General features: G+C 38.7%; 1 protein-coding gene across 4 annotated transcripts in view; it reads left to right on the top strand.

Moving 5' to 3' along the window:
- Positions 1-16,265, top strand: part of LOC128011181 (alpha-2,8-sialyltransferase 8E) — a 34,849-nt gene that overhangs the window by 17,625 nt on the left and 959 nt on the right. For 3 of the 4 annotated variants that reach the window (XM_052593326.1, XM_052593325.1, XM_052593328.1), the window contains 5 exons: positions 8,359-8,439; positions 8,611-8,697; positions 14,538-14,679; positions 15,429-15,544; positions 16,197-16,265. The exon at positions 16,197-16,265 is cut by the window's right edge and continues 15 nt beyond it. In XM_052593326.1, the coding sequence (XP_052449286.1) occupies positions 8,366-8,439; positions 8,611-8,697; positions 14,538-14,679; positions 15,429-15,544; positions 16,197-16,265 (488 nt within the window). In that variant the 5' untranslated portion in view covers positions 8,359-8,365. Of the gene's footprint in view, positions 1-6,453; positions 6,952-8,358; positions 8,440-8,610; positions 8,698-14,537; positions 14,680-15,428; positions 15,545-16,196 lie in introns of those variants that run through there. The other variant, XM_052593329.1, reaches the window with a different exon arrangement.

Here is a 16,265-nt window from a genome sequence, read left to right as displayed (position 1 = left end):
TATGACCACAACAAACAGCAGAATTTTCAGACGCGCACTTCAGCTTCACCTCAGCATCAGGCGTGAGTCAAATGAGCGCAGAAAAGCTATAACAGCCAAATGAGCTTCAGAGGAACCCCAACTAAGCAAGCCAGAGGCGACAGCGGCAAGGAACCGAAATTCCATTGGTGACAGAATGGAGAAAAAAACCTTGGGAGAAACCAGGCTCAGTTGGGGGGCCAGTTCTCCTCTGACCAGACGAAACCAGTAGTTCAATTTCAGGCTGCAGCAAAGTCAGATTGTGCAGAAGAATCATCTGTTTCCTGTGGTCTTGTCCTGGTGGTCCTCTGAGACAAGGTCTTTACAGGGGATCTGTATCTGGGGCTCTAGTTGTCCTGGTCTCCGCTGTCTTTCAGGGCAGTAGAGGTCCTTTCTAGGTGCTGATCCACCATCTGGTCTGGATACGTACTGGATCCGGGCGACTGCAGTGACCCTCTGATCTGGATACAGACTGGATCTGGTGGCCACGGTGACCTCGAATAAGAGAGAAACAGACAAATATTAGCGTAGATGCCATTCTTCTAATGATGTAGAGAGTACGGTGTTATGTGAAGTGTTTCCGGTTCCGGTTTACCTAATTAATGCAGCCTAAAAATCCTTTAACGGATTTGGATATTAAAAGCATATTAGTATGTTATGTGTATGCCAGGTTAAAGAGATGGGCCTTTAATCTAGATTTAAACTGCAAGAGTGTGTCTGCCTCCCGGACAATGTTAGGTAGGTTATTCCAGAGTTTAGGCGCCAAATAGGAAAAGGATCTGCCGCCCGCAGTTGATTTTGATATTCTAGGTATTATCAAATTGCCTGAGTTTTGAGAACGTAGCGGACGTAAAGGAGTATAATGTAAAATGAGCTCATTCAAATACTGAGGTGCTAAACCATTCAGGGCTTTATAAGTAATAAGCAATATTTTAAAATCTATACGATGTTTGATAGGGAGCCAGTGCAGTGTGGACAGGACCGGGCTAATATGGTCATACTTCCTGGTTCTAGTAAGAACTCTTGCTGCTGCATTTTGGACAAGCTGTAGTTTGTTTACCAAGCGAGCAGAACAACCACCCAATAAAGCATTACAATAGTCTAACCTTGAAGTCATAAATGCATGGATTAACATTTCTGCATTTGACATTGAGAGCATAGGCCGTAACTTAGATATATTTTTGAGATGGAAAAATGCAGTTTTACAAATGCTAGAAACGTGGCTTTCTAAGGAAAGATTGCGATTAAGTAGCACACCTAGGTTCCTAACTGATGACGAAGAATTGACAGAGCAACCATCAAGTCTTAGACAGTGTTCTAGGTTATTACAAGCAGAGTTTTTAGGCCCTATGATTAACACCTCTGTTTTTTCAGAATTTAGCAGTAAGAAATTACTCATCATCCAATTTTTTATATCGACTATGCATTCCATTAGTTTTTCAAATTGGTGTGTTTCACCGGGCCGCGAAGAAATATAGAGCTGAGTATCATCAGCATAACAGTGAAAGCTAACACCATGTTTCCTGATGATATCTCCCAAGGGTAACATATAAAGCGTGAAGAGTAGCGGCCCTAGTACTGAGCCTTGAGGTACTCCATACTGCACTTGTGATCGATATGATACATCTTCATTCACTGCTACGAACTGATGGCGGTCATATAAGTATGATTTAAACCATGCTAATGCACTTCCACTGATGCCAACAAAGTGTTCAAGTCTATGCAAAAGAATGTTGTGGTCAATTGTGTCAAACGCAGCACTAAGATCCAATAAAACTAATAGAGAGATACACCCATGATCAGATGATAAGAGCAGATCATTTGTAACTCTAACTCTATAAAAGCATATAAGTATCTTATGTGTAAGCTAGGTTAAAGAGATGGGTTTATAATCTAGATTTAAACTGCAAGAGTGTGTCTGCCGCCGGAACAATGTTAGGTAGGTTATTCCAGAGTTTAGGCGCAAAATAGGAAAAGGATCTGCCACCCGCAGTTGATTTTGATATTCTAGGTATTATCAAATTACCTGAGATTTGAGAACGTAGCGGACGTAGAGGATTATAATGTAAAAGGAGCTCATTCAAATACTGAGGTGCTAAACCATTCTGGGCTTTATAAGTAATAAGCAATATTTTAAAATCTATACGATGTTTGATAGGGAGCCAGTGCAGCGTTAACAGGACCGGGCTAATATGGTCATACTTCCTGGTTCTAGTAAGAACTCTTGCTGCTGCATTTTGGACAAGCTGTTGTTTGTTTACTAAGCATGCAGAACAACCACCCAATAAAGCATTACAATAATCTAACCTTGAGGTCATAAATGCATGGATTAACATTTCTGCATTTGACAATGAGAGCATAGGCCATAATGGACAAATGCAGTTTTACAAATGCTAGAAACGTGGCTTTCTATGGAATGATTGCGATCAAATGTCACACCTAGGTTCCTAACTGATGACGAAGAATTGACAGAGCAACCATCAAGTTTTAGACAGTGTTCTAGGTTATTACAAGCAGAGTTTTTAGGTCCTATAATTAACACCTCTGTTTTTTCAGAATTTAGCATAAATTCTGATAAGAGCAGATCATTTGTAACTCTAAGGAGAGCAGTCTCAGTACTATGATACGGTCTAAATCCTGACCGGAAATCCTCACATACAGTATACCATTTTTCTCTAAGAAGGAATATAATTGTGAGGATACCACCTTTTCTAGTAGGAAAGGGAGATTCGAGATTGGTCTATAATTAACTAGTTCTTTGGGGTCAAGTTGTGTTTTTTTGATGTGAGGCTTAATAAAGATGTGAGGTTTTGGGGACAATTTTGATGTGAGGTTTTGGGGACATATCCTAATGACAATGAGGAATTAATAATAGTCAGTCAATTAATAATAAACTTCTGGAAGAACCTATTTTAGGAGCTTAGATGGTATAGGGTCTAACATACATGTTGTTGGTTTAGATGATTTAACAAGTTTATACAATTCTTCCTCTCCTATAGTAGGAGAATGGGTGGAACTGTTCCTCAGGGGGTCTATAGTGCACTGTCTGATGTGATACTGTAGCTGACGGCTGAATGGTTGCAATTTTATCTCTAATAGTATCGATTTTATAAGTAAATTAGTACATAAAGTCATTACTGCTGTGGTGTTGGGAAAAGTCAACACTTGTCGAGGCTTTATTTTTCGTTAATTTAGCCACTGTATTGAATAAATACCTGGGGTTATGTTTGTTTTCTTCTAAAAGAGAAGAAAAGTAATCGGATCTAGCAGTTTTTAATGCTTTTCTGTAGGATAGGTTACTTTCCTGCCAAGCAATATGAAATACCTCTAGTTTTGTTTTCCTTCAGCAGCACTCCATTTTTCGGGCTGCTCTCTTTAGGGTGTGAGTATGCTCATTATACCATGGTGTCAAACTGTTTTCCTTAACCTTCCTTAAGCGTAAAGGAGCAACTTTATTTACAGTGCTAGAAAAGAGAGTCTATAGTTTCTGTTACATCATCAAGTTGTTCTGAGGTTTTGGATATGCTAAGGATATTACAAAGGTGCTGGGGAAATAACTTTTTTTATAGAACTATAAATGAATAAAGCAATTTAAAGTTGATTTACTTCAGTACTTGCCTGAGTAAACAATGATTGGGAAGGGGTGTCATCAATTTACAAAAATATTCTTAAACCTCGCTTCTGAAGTCCAGTTTAGTTGGGTGGGTACTAGCCCAAGCAACATTGCAGTAATTTATATATGGGTACAACATTGAGTAATGCAACATGACTGAAACTTTTTTGTTAATCAGGTGCCGTATTTTACCTAATATACTGACAACTTTGGCTATTTTTGTACTTGTGGCACTAATGTGTGGTTTCCAAGATAAAGAGTCATCTAGTATAACACAGAGGAAACGAGCTGATCTAATATTGTTTTGGATTTTCATTGAGGAATTAAATGAATCATATATGACTTGTTTTTTTTTATGTTTAGTGACAGTTTGTCGGACTTGAACCAAGTAGATAACTTGTCAAGTTCTTCATTAACTACTTTTAATAAAAGGTCAGGTTTTTTTTGGGAGGAAAATACACTTGTATCGTCTGCAAATAACATTTAAGAGAGTTTATTTGAGACATTTGGGAGGTCATTAATATATAATAAAAATAACAAGTGACCCAAGATGGATTCCTGTGGTAAACCACAATGTAGAGGAAGGGGAGGGGATTCTGTCCCATTATAGTTGACAGTTTGATACCGATCTGAAAAGTAACTAGTTATCCAGAGTAGTGATTTATTCCGTATACCGTAATATGACAGTGTTTTTTTAACAGAATGAAATGGTTAATGGTATCAAATGCTTTCTTTGTATAGCTCAGTCAAAAAAGAAGTTTGTAGCCGTCCAGGTACAGAAACTGAATAATCAAATGTAAAATAATACTACATAGTCTTCAATGTAAAATAAAATATACAATCAAACCAAAATTTATTTGGCCACCTTCAATGTTTCTCACATTCTCACATTTTATTTGCTATAGTTTAGAAAATGGTAATTAAATATGACAATAACTCAGAGTCAGAACAAATTAATCTTGATAATGTCAGATGACTTTGATAGAAAGGTATGTAATGAATTACAGCCAACCAAAACTTCAGACAACTGTTAGTATAACAATATTTACACAACTATAAATACTTTGTTGATGACTTGTGGATTGTTCAACTGCAACACCCGCTGACTGCAATGATAGAGCTTGGAGTAGCCTGGACAATTTTTATATAACTCCAACTAGATCCTGAGCATGCACAAAACATGTTCTAGTAACAAGATTTGGGAGGAGCGTGTCAGATACTAAGCCTAATCAACAAAGGACCACAATTTAGAAATCAATACCACAGTATAAATACCACTGACTTACTTCTCTCCATTGACGGTTTATTCACTTCGAGTTCACTTTACAATTAGACGGGGAAGGGGGGGTACTCTAGGTTCGGGCCATTCCCAAGCTCGGAGCCCTTCCCTGGACAGCATGCCAAATATGCATACCATACCTCAGCGTGAAGTGTGAAGTGTGAACTCGTGAAATCAATATAGCGTGATTTTTGTCACACTGTGCAGCAATTACATAGAGAAGTGTTAGACGTGTGTTTTTTTTTTGTGTGTGTGTGGAGGCTCTTCTGTGCTCAAATCGTGACTAAGCAACTGAAGTTTAAATAAAAGAGGAAGTTGAGAGTCTCCGCACAAACAACATGCATTTAAGCCAGTGAACAAATATATACAAACTTGTGTTTTGAATTAGAAAATTATAGATTTTATTTCTTGAAAGTTACACAACACACACAGAGACACACAAACACACACACAGATAACAGCGTTTTCATTCCCACTTTTGGAGCACACTGCAGTGACTCAGTGTCTTATATTTTGCCCCATTGAAAGGGGACTGCACCAGTGTCTGAATTAAAGTACTGGCACAGTTTATCCCTGAGCTGTTTGGCATGTGAAGTACTGTTGGTTGTGTGTGGCAGAGAGGCCTGCTCTAGGCCGGGGTCTTGATCTAGTCCTTCCTGGTCAATTGCTGCCATGTATGCTTCATAGCACTCTGTACGCAGAAAGTTGTGCAGAGCACAGAATGCCAACACAATGTCCTCAACTTTGGCAGTGTTTTGAATATTAATGGTATTTAGAAAAACTCTAAAGCGATTTGCCAGGATGCCAAATGCATTTTCAACCACCCTCCGAGCTCGCGAAAGCCTGTAGTTGAATATGCGTTGCTCAACAGATAGCCTGCGGTTTTTGATATGGCTTCATGAGATATTCCTTCAAGGGAAATGCCTCATCTGCCACAATGCAGTAAGGGGCCAGCTGGTCAGATTCAGGAAGTGGTGCAGGTGCAGGTATGTTCGATGTTCTTTTCTCTAAAGCATCCTGTAAAGAGCATCCACCAAACACTCCACCATCTGAAACATGCCCATTGCAGCCCACATCAACATAAAGGAATCTGTAATTGCTGTCAACCAGTGCCATTAGAACAATGGAAAATGTACGCTTGTAATTGTAAAATGTCGATCCAGTTCCTGGTGGGGGACAAATGTTGATGTGTTTCCCATCCAGAGCACCCAGGCAGTTTGGGAAGTTCCACTGAGCCTGGAATCCAATGGCAACTCGCTGCCACTCTTCCACTGTGTCTGGGCACTGAAAAACAGCAAGATAGTAATAATATATTTTTTTTATCTTATTTTTGGCAGACCCTTTATAAATCGTAGTCATTTTTGGATTTTACACTGTTCGAATGTGTACAAACCTTCAGGTATTTCTCTTTTAAGACCTGGTAGGAACGAATTGCTGAATTGTAGACATTCCCACTCGGAACTGGTAAGAAAGGCTCTTGTAGCTTTTTCCTGCAAAGAATAAGATCACATAACTCCATTAACAATTTTCCACACATTGGAGTGATAAGTTCCTTTAAAGTGTTAAATTGAATCGGAAAAAGCCGTGCAAAATTTTTTAAATCGGACGTTTCATCTAGTTCCAGCTCTCTACACAGGTTCGGGAAAGCCCCATGAGCCTGTTTCTGGAGAATCCATGGTTTCATCCATTTAGTGCGCTTTCTGCTTATTTTTCGCGTCCGATTCTTTCTTTCCTTTTCCACAAGCAAAATACCAAGGGCTGACAACGCCAGTGCCATTTGCAACTTGTCAGTCATTTCCGAAAAATCACAAATCCGTCTGTGGATGGCGAGACTCTGATTTGCTTTATCTTTGTATATGGTTTGTATCCCTGTAGCTTCTTCCGGTTTCCCGCTTTGAGTAACTACTTCCAAGACTACTGTCACCTGCTGGTACGGAAAGGTATTTCCTACGCAGGCGCAGAACGGACGTACTAGTTGGCCGTCAGGTGTCGAGAATCGGCTTGGTGTGTCAGGGCAAATCTGGACACAGACGCTGCCGACGTGAGGCGATCCTGCAATCTGTTTTCGTTACACTGTTAAAGAGTTGGATTCCCATGCTAAACATGGACAAAGTTTCAAAAATTAAGTTGTACGTTTGAAGGAGTATTTCTGTTCCAAAAATACTCCTTCCGGTTTGTCACAAGTTTCGGAAAGTTTTTTTCTAGTATGGGTCTGTGTGACGTTAGATGGAGCGGAATTTCCTTATATGGGTCCTGAGGGCATGTCTGCAGAAGAGCGCGCGCTCCGTATAGCAAAGCACTGAGAGCACAACAGACTTCACTGATCAGAGCGAGAGCGTCGCGAAATATCACAAAAGACGTATGTTTTTGGTTGCCAGGGCAAGACAACCCTGCACAGATTACCAAAAGAGAAACAGCATTAAGTGAAGTGACATTCAGCCAAGTATGGTGACCCATACTCAGAATTTGTGCTCTGCATTTAACCCATCCGATATGCACACACACAGAGCAGTGAACACACACACACACACACACTGTGAGCACACACCCAGAGCAGTGGGCAGCCATTTATGCTGCGGCGCCCGGGAAGCAGTTGGGGGTTCGATGCCTTGCTCAAGGGCACCTAAGTCATGGTATTGAAGGTGGAGAGAGAACTGTACATGCACTCCCCCCACCCACAATTCCGTCCGGCCCGAGACTAGAACCCACAACCCTTCGATTGGGAGTCCAACCCTCTAACCATTAGGCCACGACTTCCCCTAACTTAGCTATCGGCGTGTAAGCACATCAAATAAACAACATGCGATGTTGTCATCAAACTGCACTTTCCACATGTAACGTTACAGCTAAAAAAAAAAAAAAAAAAAAAAACCCAACAAAGTGGAACTTAGTCATTTTACAAAACCGCTAAGCAAATATATACAGTTTCAGTACATACCACATAGAGACATTGTTGCTGATGCTGCTCTTGTTAAATTTCAGCCTCTGGATCTGATTCTGGATCATAAATATACGCTGAATCTGACTGTTAGCCATGGTTTGTTTTGGTTGGTTTTGTCCTCACAATGTCACAGCTTCCAGACGCGCTCAACTGCAAAAGCCTACTGGCGCTCGTGATTCTTTAGCTCCGCCCACACGTCACGCCTCCAGTCGGTCGTGTTTTTCCGGGAAACATCGGTACAGACTATCTTTCTCTTATAAATATAATAAAACTAAAGACTTTTTGGAGTTATGAAGGATGCAGTACTACTCTATAGGTACTCAAGATTAACAGGATATTGAGTGAAAACGAGCATTTCACCCCCCTTTAACAGCAATTAAAAGAATGTCTCAGTATTTCTGTTTGCCTAATTAATAATATCTGTGGCAGTAGTTTTTATTGCCTTTTGTTGTGGAATGTTTCAGATTACACCAGAATTTAGATCTGTTTTGTTCTCTTACTCTACAGAAGTGCAATGACTGACAGATTGAAATTACTGAATTGCATGAAACTTCGTCAAAAGTTTTTCAACATCAGTCCAGCTAAGAGGTAAGAGGCTAGGCAAATAATAGATTATTTCACAAGCGAGAAATATGAGCAAATTATCTTATCAAAGGAACAACATACAGTGACCAAGTTTTGTATCAGCCTCTTTCTTTGTTTCTTTTTTATTCATAAACAGTCTCTCTTTAGTAATGTCTCTCTTTTTTTTCTTCTCAGTATTGATATGACAAATGTGACTGGGCCTCTCTCAGCATTCATGAGCTGTCCACATGTGTCCAACAGAACCCAAAAGGAGCTAAACAGGTGTGTGGCGAAACAGACAATTAAAGTAAATATGCCTTTAGTGGTGCATAAGTGTATTATGTCCAATTCTGCTCCCGGAGGTCCAGACTTCCAGGCAGGTGTGTTGATAAACAGAACTAAACTTTCAAAAGCAGACTGGACACCTCTGGTATAATGTGATAATCTACCATAGATGTCACATAAAAATAAAAAAAATAGCTTCTGTATATAGAGACAATAAGAAGCACAGGTTAAAACTTTAAGAAGGTAATTATGTAAACTAAATATTTCTCTCTCTCTCTCTCTCTCTCTCTCTCTCTCGGTGCATGCTGGGAAGGGTTGGGGTACGTGTGAGGGTGTTGGTTTGAGCGAGCGTAAAAACTGTTCTTCTTATCTAATTTTTTCTTTTTTCCCCTCTTTGGTGTTAAATTTAATTATTATTTAGTAAAAGTACCTTTGTATTTTTAGCCGCTCGCGGCTCTTGTCGCGTGACGGTATGGCATCTGACACTGCACAGGTAAACCCACACGTGTCCATGCGTAATGGGTGCAGGTGTGTGGTCGAGCCCGGTGTTAGCGTGGAGGAAGTTCTCGTGGTGGTGGGAGAATTGATTGGTTTTGAGAATATTCTCTCAGCATCACGAATGAACAAGGCGATTGTAGTGTTTCTAAAAACGGAACAGTTAGTGAATCAGCTGACAGAGAGCGGGATTTGGATCAATGAAACTTTTGTGCCTGTGACTCCCTTGGCGGCTCCGGCCACGAAAGTAACAATTTCAAACGTGCCACCTTTCATCTCAAATGAAGCCATCATTAAAGAGTTGATTCGTTATGGAAAAATTGCTAGTCCAGTTAGAATGATCCCGCTGGGATGTAAAAATACGGCATTGAAACACGTCCTTTCGTTCAGGCGGCAGGTTTTGATGTTTCTCACTTCTCCCGAGCGCACTTTAGAGATTTCGTTCCGCGTGAGTCATGGAGAAAGTTCATATATGCTGTATGCGAGTACTGATAATCTTAAGTGTTTCGAATGTGGAAATTTGGGCCACAAACGTTTCTATTGCCCGCACAAAAAAGTGGACAATGAACAGCCTTTGCCTGTCGTTTCAACCGAGAGCGGATCGTCAAAAGATAACAACAGTTCGGATATCGTGGAAATTACAACGGCAGGAAAAAAAGTGACAGAGAAAAGGCCTGCTGAACGAATCATCGGGGATAATGAGGTGAGTGAAAGCGATGGTGAGAAAGCTGGATGTAGTTATGCTGTTGTCAGGCATTCAAATCATGAAGTTGAAGATGTGGTTGAGAATGTGACACAGACAGATGTACAAACAGTGGAGGAAGGCTCAGTAGATGAGTTGGATGGAATGTCTCAATGTACAGATGATAGCATGAAAGATGATGATCAATGGGTGGAAGGTGTAGATATGCCAACAGTGGCGAAGGAAGATTTGTATACTGTGGCTGAAATCAGTGAATTTCTTGATGAAACGAAGGGTAGAAAAGTTGAAGTTAGTGATTTTTTTCCAGACTTGGAGAAGTTTATAACGTCTGTTATGTGGGCAAGGAGACATAGCAATCATGAAGAGCTTTCACAGCAGAAGCGTTTTAGACTAAGAAAACACATCACTGCAATTCGACATAAAGGTAAAACTGAAAAATTTGGACCAAAGAGGGGTAAAAAATCTAACTAATAATCACTATGGGTAATACGCTTTTCTTATTGTCTGTCTTTTTTCTCTCTCTTCTTCTGATGGACACTTTACGGGTGGGATCCTTAAATGTTAATGGGATGAGGGATAGGAAGAAGGCAGGAAATATAATAGAATTTATCAGGTTGAAAAATTTAGATGTGATTTTCCTGCAAGAAACTCATAGTGATATGAATAATGAGGTTGACTGGCGACTGTGGTGGGGTAATGAGTGTGTTCTTACTCATGGGACTAACCTGAGTGCAGGAGCTGCAATTCTTTTTTCTCCTACCACTAAAGTTAGAATTCTGTCAAAAAAAGAAATTGAACCAGGACGGTTATTGGCAGTTAGAGCTGATATTAATGGTCTGTTTTTTGTTTTTGTTAATATATATGCACCTAATATTGGATCTGATAGGATAAATATTTTTAATAAATTGAAGATCTTCTTAAAACAACAGCAGGTTAATGATTTGATCATTTTAGGAGGGGACTGGAACTGTACACTTGATCCATCTCTTGATAGAAATGGAGAAGAACCTAATTTTCAGTCACCTACGGTTTTAGCTAACATTGTAAAAATGTCTAACTTCACGGATAGTTGGAGAGAAAACAATCCTATGGTAAAACAATATACTTGGGTAAAGGTGAATGAGGGGAGAATTTCAGCTGCACGTTTAGATAGATTGTATTTATCAAATAATATGAAAAATAGAGTTGTACATACAGCTATTATCCCCACATATTTTACTGATCATAAGCTTATTACTGTTGACTGTACTTTGATATCGAGAAGAAATAAGAGGTCATATTGGCATTTTAATGTAAAGTTACTTCAAGATAAGTTTTTTTGTGAATCTTTTAAGCATTTTTGGGAAACTTGGAAAAGCGAAAAATGCAGATATGAAAACATAATTCTCTGGTGGGAAATTGGTAAAACGCATATAAGAGAATATTGTCAACAATATACATCTTACTCAACTTTGAGTTTGAAACGAACTTTGGAAGGGATTGAGAAAGAAATTCTAGTCATTGAAGAGAACATGATGAGAGATCTTGATGCGTATGTACAAGAGTGGAGTGATAAGAAATTAAAGTTGAGTTCTGTTCTAAATGAGAAAGTTAAGGGTGCTCTTGTGAGGAGCAGGTTTATGTTATTGAAAGATATGGATGGGCCTACTTCTTTTTTTTTTAACTTGGAACATAAAAGTGTACAAGAAAATAAAATGCTTAGTTTGAAAAACAGTAATGGTCATGATACAAGCGATCCCGTAGAAATGCGAAGATTGGCAGTGGACTTTTATTCTAAGTTATATTCTGCTGAAAACACAGATGAGAAGAGCCAGAATGAACTTTTACAGAACCTTCCCTGTTTAAACGCTGAAGATAAAAAAACTTTGGAATCAGAACTTACCTTTGGTGAATTAAGTGCTGCGGTATCAGGACTTGCCTCAGGTCGTACCCCAGGTATAGATGGTCTACCTGGCGAGTTTTATAAGTACTTCTGGACCTTAATTGGAACTGATTTCCACGAAGTACTAAAAGAAGTTTTTCGAATAGGTTTGATGCCTAAAAGCTGTCAACGAGCAGTTTTAACCCTACTTCCCAAGAAAGGTGATCTTACCTTAATAAAGAACTGGAGACCGGTTGCACTTTTATGTTCCGAATATAAACTAATATCAAAGTGTTTGGCTAACAGGTTAAACAAGATAATGCACAGAATTATACACAAAGATCAATCCTATTGTATAAAGGATAGATGTATCACTGATAATTTGCATTTAGTGCGTGATGTTATTGATTATGCCTTGGAAAATAATGTTGATATAGGAATTTTATCATTAGATCAGGAAAAGGCTTTTGATCGAGTTGATCACCAGTTTCTTTTCAAGGTTTTAAAGGCTTTTGGTTTTGGAGACAAGTTTGTTTCATTGATAAAATTGTTGTATAATAATGCCACATGTATGATAAAAATGGCGGGTGGACTAAGTGTTCCTGTTAAGGTACAAAGAGGCATAAGACAGGGATGCCCACTCTCAGGGCAACTATATAGTTTGGTCATTGAACCTCTCCTCTGTAAATTGAGAGAAAAGCTAACGGGGTTACAGACAAATGTTCTAAATTGTAATGATTGTGTGAAAATCTCAGCATATGCTGATGATATCACTGTGGTTTTAAGAAATGGATATGATGTTCAGGTTTTAAAAGATATTTTGCTAAGTTATGGGAAAGCTTCATCTGCCAAAGTAAATTGGGATAAAAGTGATGCACTATGGTGTGGTGTGGATTATAATGGACCGCAGCTTCCAGCTAGATTACAGTGGGGAAGGGCTGGGTTAAAGTACTTAGGGGTTTTTTTAGGTAGAGAGGAATATAAGAAACAGAATTGGGAGGGCCTGATGGAAAAGGTGAGTGCAAGGTTGTCTCACTGGCATTGGCTGCTCCCCCAGCTATCGTACAGGGGAAGAGTTTTGGTCTGCAACAACCTTGTTGCCTCATCCTTATGGCATAAAATGACTGTCTTAGAACCCCCTGAGGAATTGGTGGAAAGTGTTCAAAAACGTCTGGTGAATTTCTTCTGGTCTGGTCAACATTGGCTGAGAGCATCTGCGTTATATCTACCTAGACAAGAAGGAGGCCAAGGATTGGTGGACATTAGAAGCAGAATAAAGACTTTCAGGCTTCAGACGGCAAAAAGACTACTTTATGGAAAAGATGTAAGCTGGACTGGAGTAGCTTGTGCCCTCTTAAGAAAAGCAGGCAATATGGGACTAGACCGACATTTCTTTCTAATGGACACTCAAGGAATGGATTTGTCTGGACTGACACCTTTTTATCAGTCTATGTTGAAAGCCTGGAAAATATTAAATGTATCAAGGAATCTCCAGGATGTGAGAGGCCTTTGGATGAGAGAAGAACCCCTGCTGTACAACCCTGTTGTGGACTTGGACAATTTGAAGTCATCAACAATGAGGACTGTTTTAAGGAATGTTGGAATAACAAAGATTGGACATTTAATAACAACGAATGAATGGATGTCTGCTGAGATGCTGGCCGCTAAGCTGGGGGTGAGGTCAATTCGCTTGACACAGAGACTGTTGAATGAGCTCTTTGAACGTTTGCCAACGGATTTTAAACGTGGTTTGGAGACATCAAATGAAGATATAGATGTTCCTTTCCCAGAGTTAAAAATTGCACCTGCTTTTAATGCTTTTCAAGAAAGGGAAGGGATTTTGCTTACCTTCAAGACTCCTGAAATGGAACTTTTCAGTGAAACTGGGAAAAAAGCACTGTATGTCACATGTGTCAAAGTCTTACATATGAACTCTTTAGAAGGACTAAAAGAATCTAAATGGCAGGAGGATTTTGGACCAGGCACTTCCCCTAAAAGAAGCTGGGGGACCTTGTACAAACCTCCCATTGAAAAAAGGTGCGGGGACCTTCAGTGGAGAATTGTGCATGGTTTAATAGCCACAAACAGATACAGAGCACACATTGATCCACAGGTAGGGGAGGAATGTCTATTTTGTGGGCAAATAGAAACTGTTTTGCATTTGTTTTTTTACTGTGGTAGACTTGAAGCTTTGCTATCTCAAATAGAAGAATGGTGTAGAAATTTAGGAGAAGTGTTCTCACCTGTACTTTTTATTTATGGACCCATGTATAAAAAAAATAGAAAGCAGATCCACGTGATGCTAAACTTTTTGTTTGGGCAGGCCAAAATGGCAATATGGCTGTCACGTAAAGGTAAACTAAATGGTGTGGGGTCAACCGATGCAGTGGCTATCTTAAAGGGTTTAGTCAAATCAAGGCTAACGGTGGAACATGCGTACTATCAACTGATTAAAGACATAGAAACATTTAAATATACTTGGGGAGTGGAAAAGTGTTTATGTGAAATTGATATTGATGGTTCTCTGCAAATTAATTTCTAATTGTTTTTATTTCTCTTAAACAACGAATGGTTTGTTTTTCTGATCTGTTTTTAAACTGTGAGGTGTTTAGAAAATTTTTAAATTGTAATATTTATTACGTATGGTGTGGTGGAATTTGTGTGTAGTTATATTATGTGTAGTAATGTAATTATGTAATTTGTCCGAAAAATGGTAAATTAAAGGATTGTCAAAGTCAAAGTCTCTCTCTCTCTCTCTCTCTCTCTCTCTCTCCTTAGATTAAGACTGCGTTTCTGTTGTAATGCCACAGATTTATTATACCTGACAAAGAAGAACACAGCTGTGAATCAAAGCATTCCCTATGAGACCTCAAAAAGGGTGTACAAAGTGGGAGCTGCACTTCACAAAATGCTGCCTGAGGTCTGTTCTTTCCACCAGACTTTTACTGTTTTTCTGATAAGATAGGACAGAACATTTTGGTAAAACCATTTTCACAAACAAGTTTTGTTAAAATTAGTAGGCCTATAACACTGTGCTCTAACTACAGTACATGCGCTGCGATAAGTCTTTTCCATGTTAATCAGAGATTTTGTCATAAGAAACTGTTTCTATTTATGCGACGTCACGACAGGAACATCAACATGCAAACTATGACAATGCTTTACTGCTTTAATCAATGTTAAAAGTGTATAATGTGAGTTCAAATATCGTATTGCATGATATGTATAGTCGTACAGAAAGCAACAACAGACATTTTACCTCAAATCTTGAAAATAGGCTAAATTAAAGCAAACATGTTCGATCAAACTGCGAACTGACAAAGAAGACAATGGATTCCATCACTGAGTTTTAACTTTTAATAATGTTAAAGAGGTTTAATATTCATTCATTATATAAATTAGATTATAAACTTGTCCATGCAGTGCGCTTCTCACTTTGAATGGCTGTGACATTTGATTGATTCTGTCGTAATTGTCACATCGTGTCTAGTCAGGACACAGTGTTAGGTATCATATACTAGCAATTTTTTACATTAATTATAAATGTAGGTTAATATCCGTTCATACATATTCTATTCATAATTCATGTTCATACATTAACTTATGTTCTTTTGTTAACTGTGACAGGTTCTTTCACTATGTAACTACTGCATGATGTTCTTTTTTTAGGACTTTCCATGGAGTAGCCGTGGTCATCTGGGCAGATGTGCAGTGGTGGGCAATGGGGGGATTCTGAAGAACAGCAGTTGTGGAAGAGAGATTGACAGTGCAGACTTCGTCATCAGGTACATCCTGCACGACGTGCTCACTTGCAGTAGGTATAATTTTAGCATTACGGCTCATGCTAACCTTATCAGACAACATAATGCAACACAAAGCGGCACTGTACCCTTATTGGTTATGGATATTTATTGGATTTATTATAACTTTAGTTTTTCTTTGTTACAGTGTAATTATACATTTAATTGCTGTGTAATATTAATTAACAAAATACACTAACTAGGTTATTTGCTTGTAATGATGAGTAATGGTACTTGCAGAAGGACGCATCATAAAGTGGCATGTGAAAGTTTGGAAACCCCTCGCAGAATCTGTGAAAAAGTTAATAATTTGAACAAAATAAGAGAGATCATAAAAAATGCATGTTATTTATTATTTAGTACTGTCCGGAGTAAGATATTTTACATAAAATATGTTTATATATAGTCCACAAGACCAAAAAAAGAAAAGAAAATGTATATGTAATATTAATATGTAGTATACATGTAATATGAAAATATTTGCTCAAAAAAATACAGTGCTCAAGTGGAATTGAGCACTGTGAGCACTGGGACTCAATTTTTTATAACATTTTAATAGCCCTACTTATCATAATTTTGCCTTGTTCAGTTGAGCTTTTAATAATCCAGCAATTGTTACATTATGTATTTTTTTCAGGTTGAACTTGGCTCCCATTAATGACAGTGATGTTGGGGTAAAGACTGATCTAGTGACCATCAATCCCAG

Source organism: Carassius gibelio, chromosome B23 (genome assembly GCF_023724105.1).
Source record: "Carassius gibelio isolate Cgi1373 ecotype wild population from Czech Republic chromosome B23, carGib1.2-hapl.c, whole genome shotgun sequence".
NCBI lineage: Eukaryota > Metazoa > Chordata > Actinopteri > Cypriniformes > Cyprinidae > Carassius > Carassius gibelio.
This window is presented reverse-complemented; position numbering and strand designations above follow the sequence as displayed.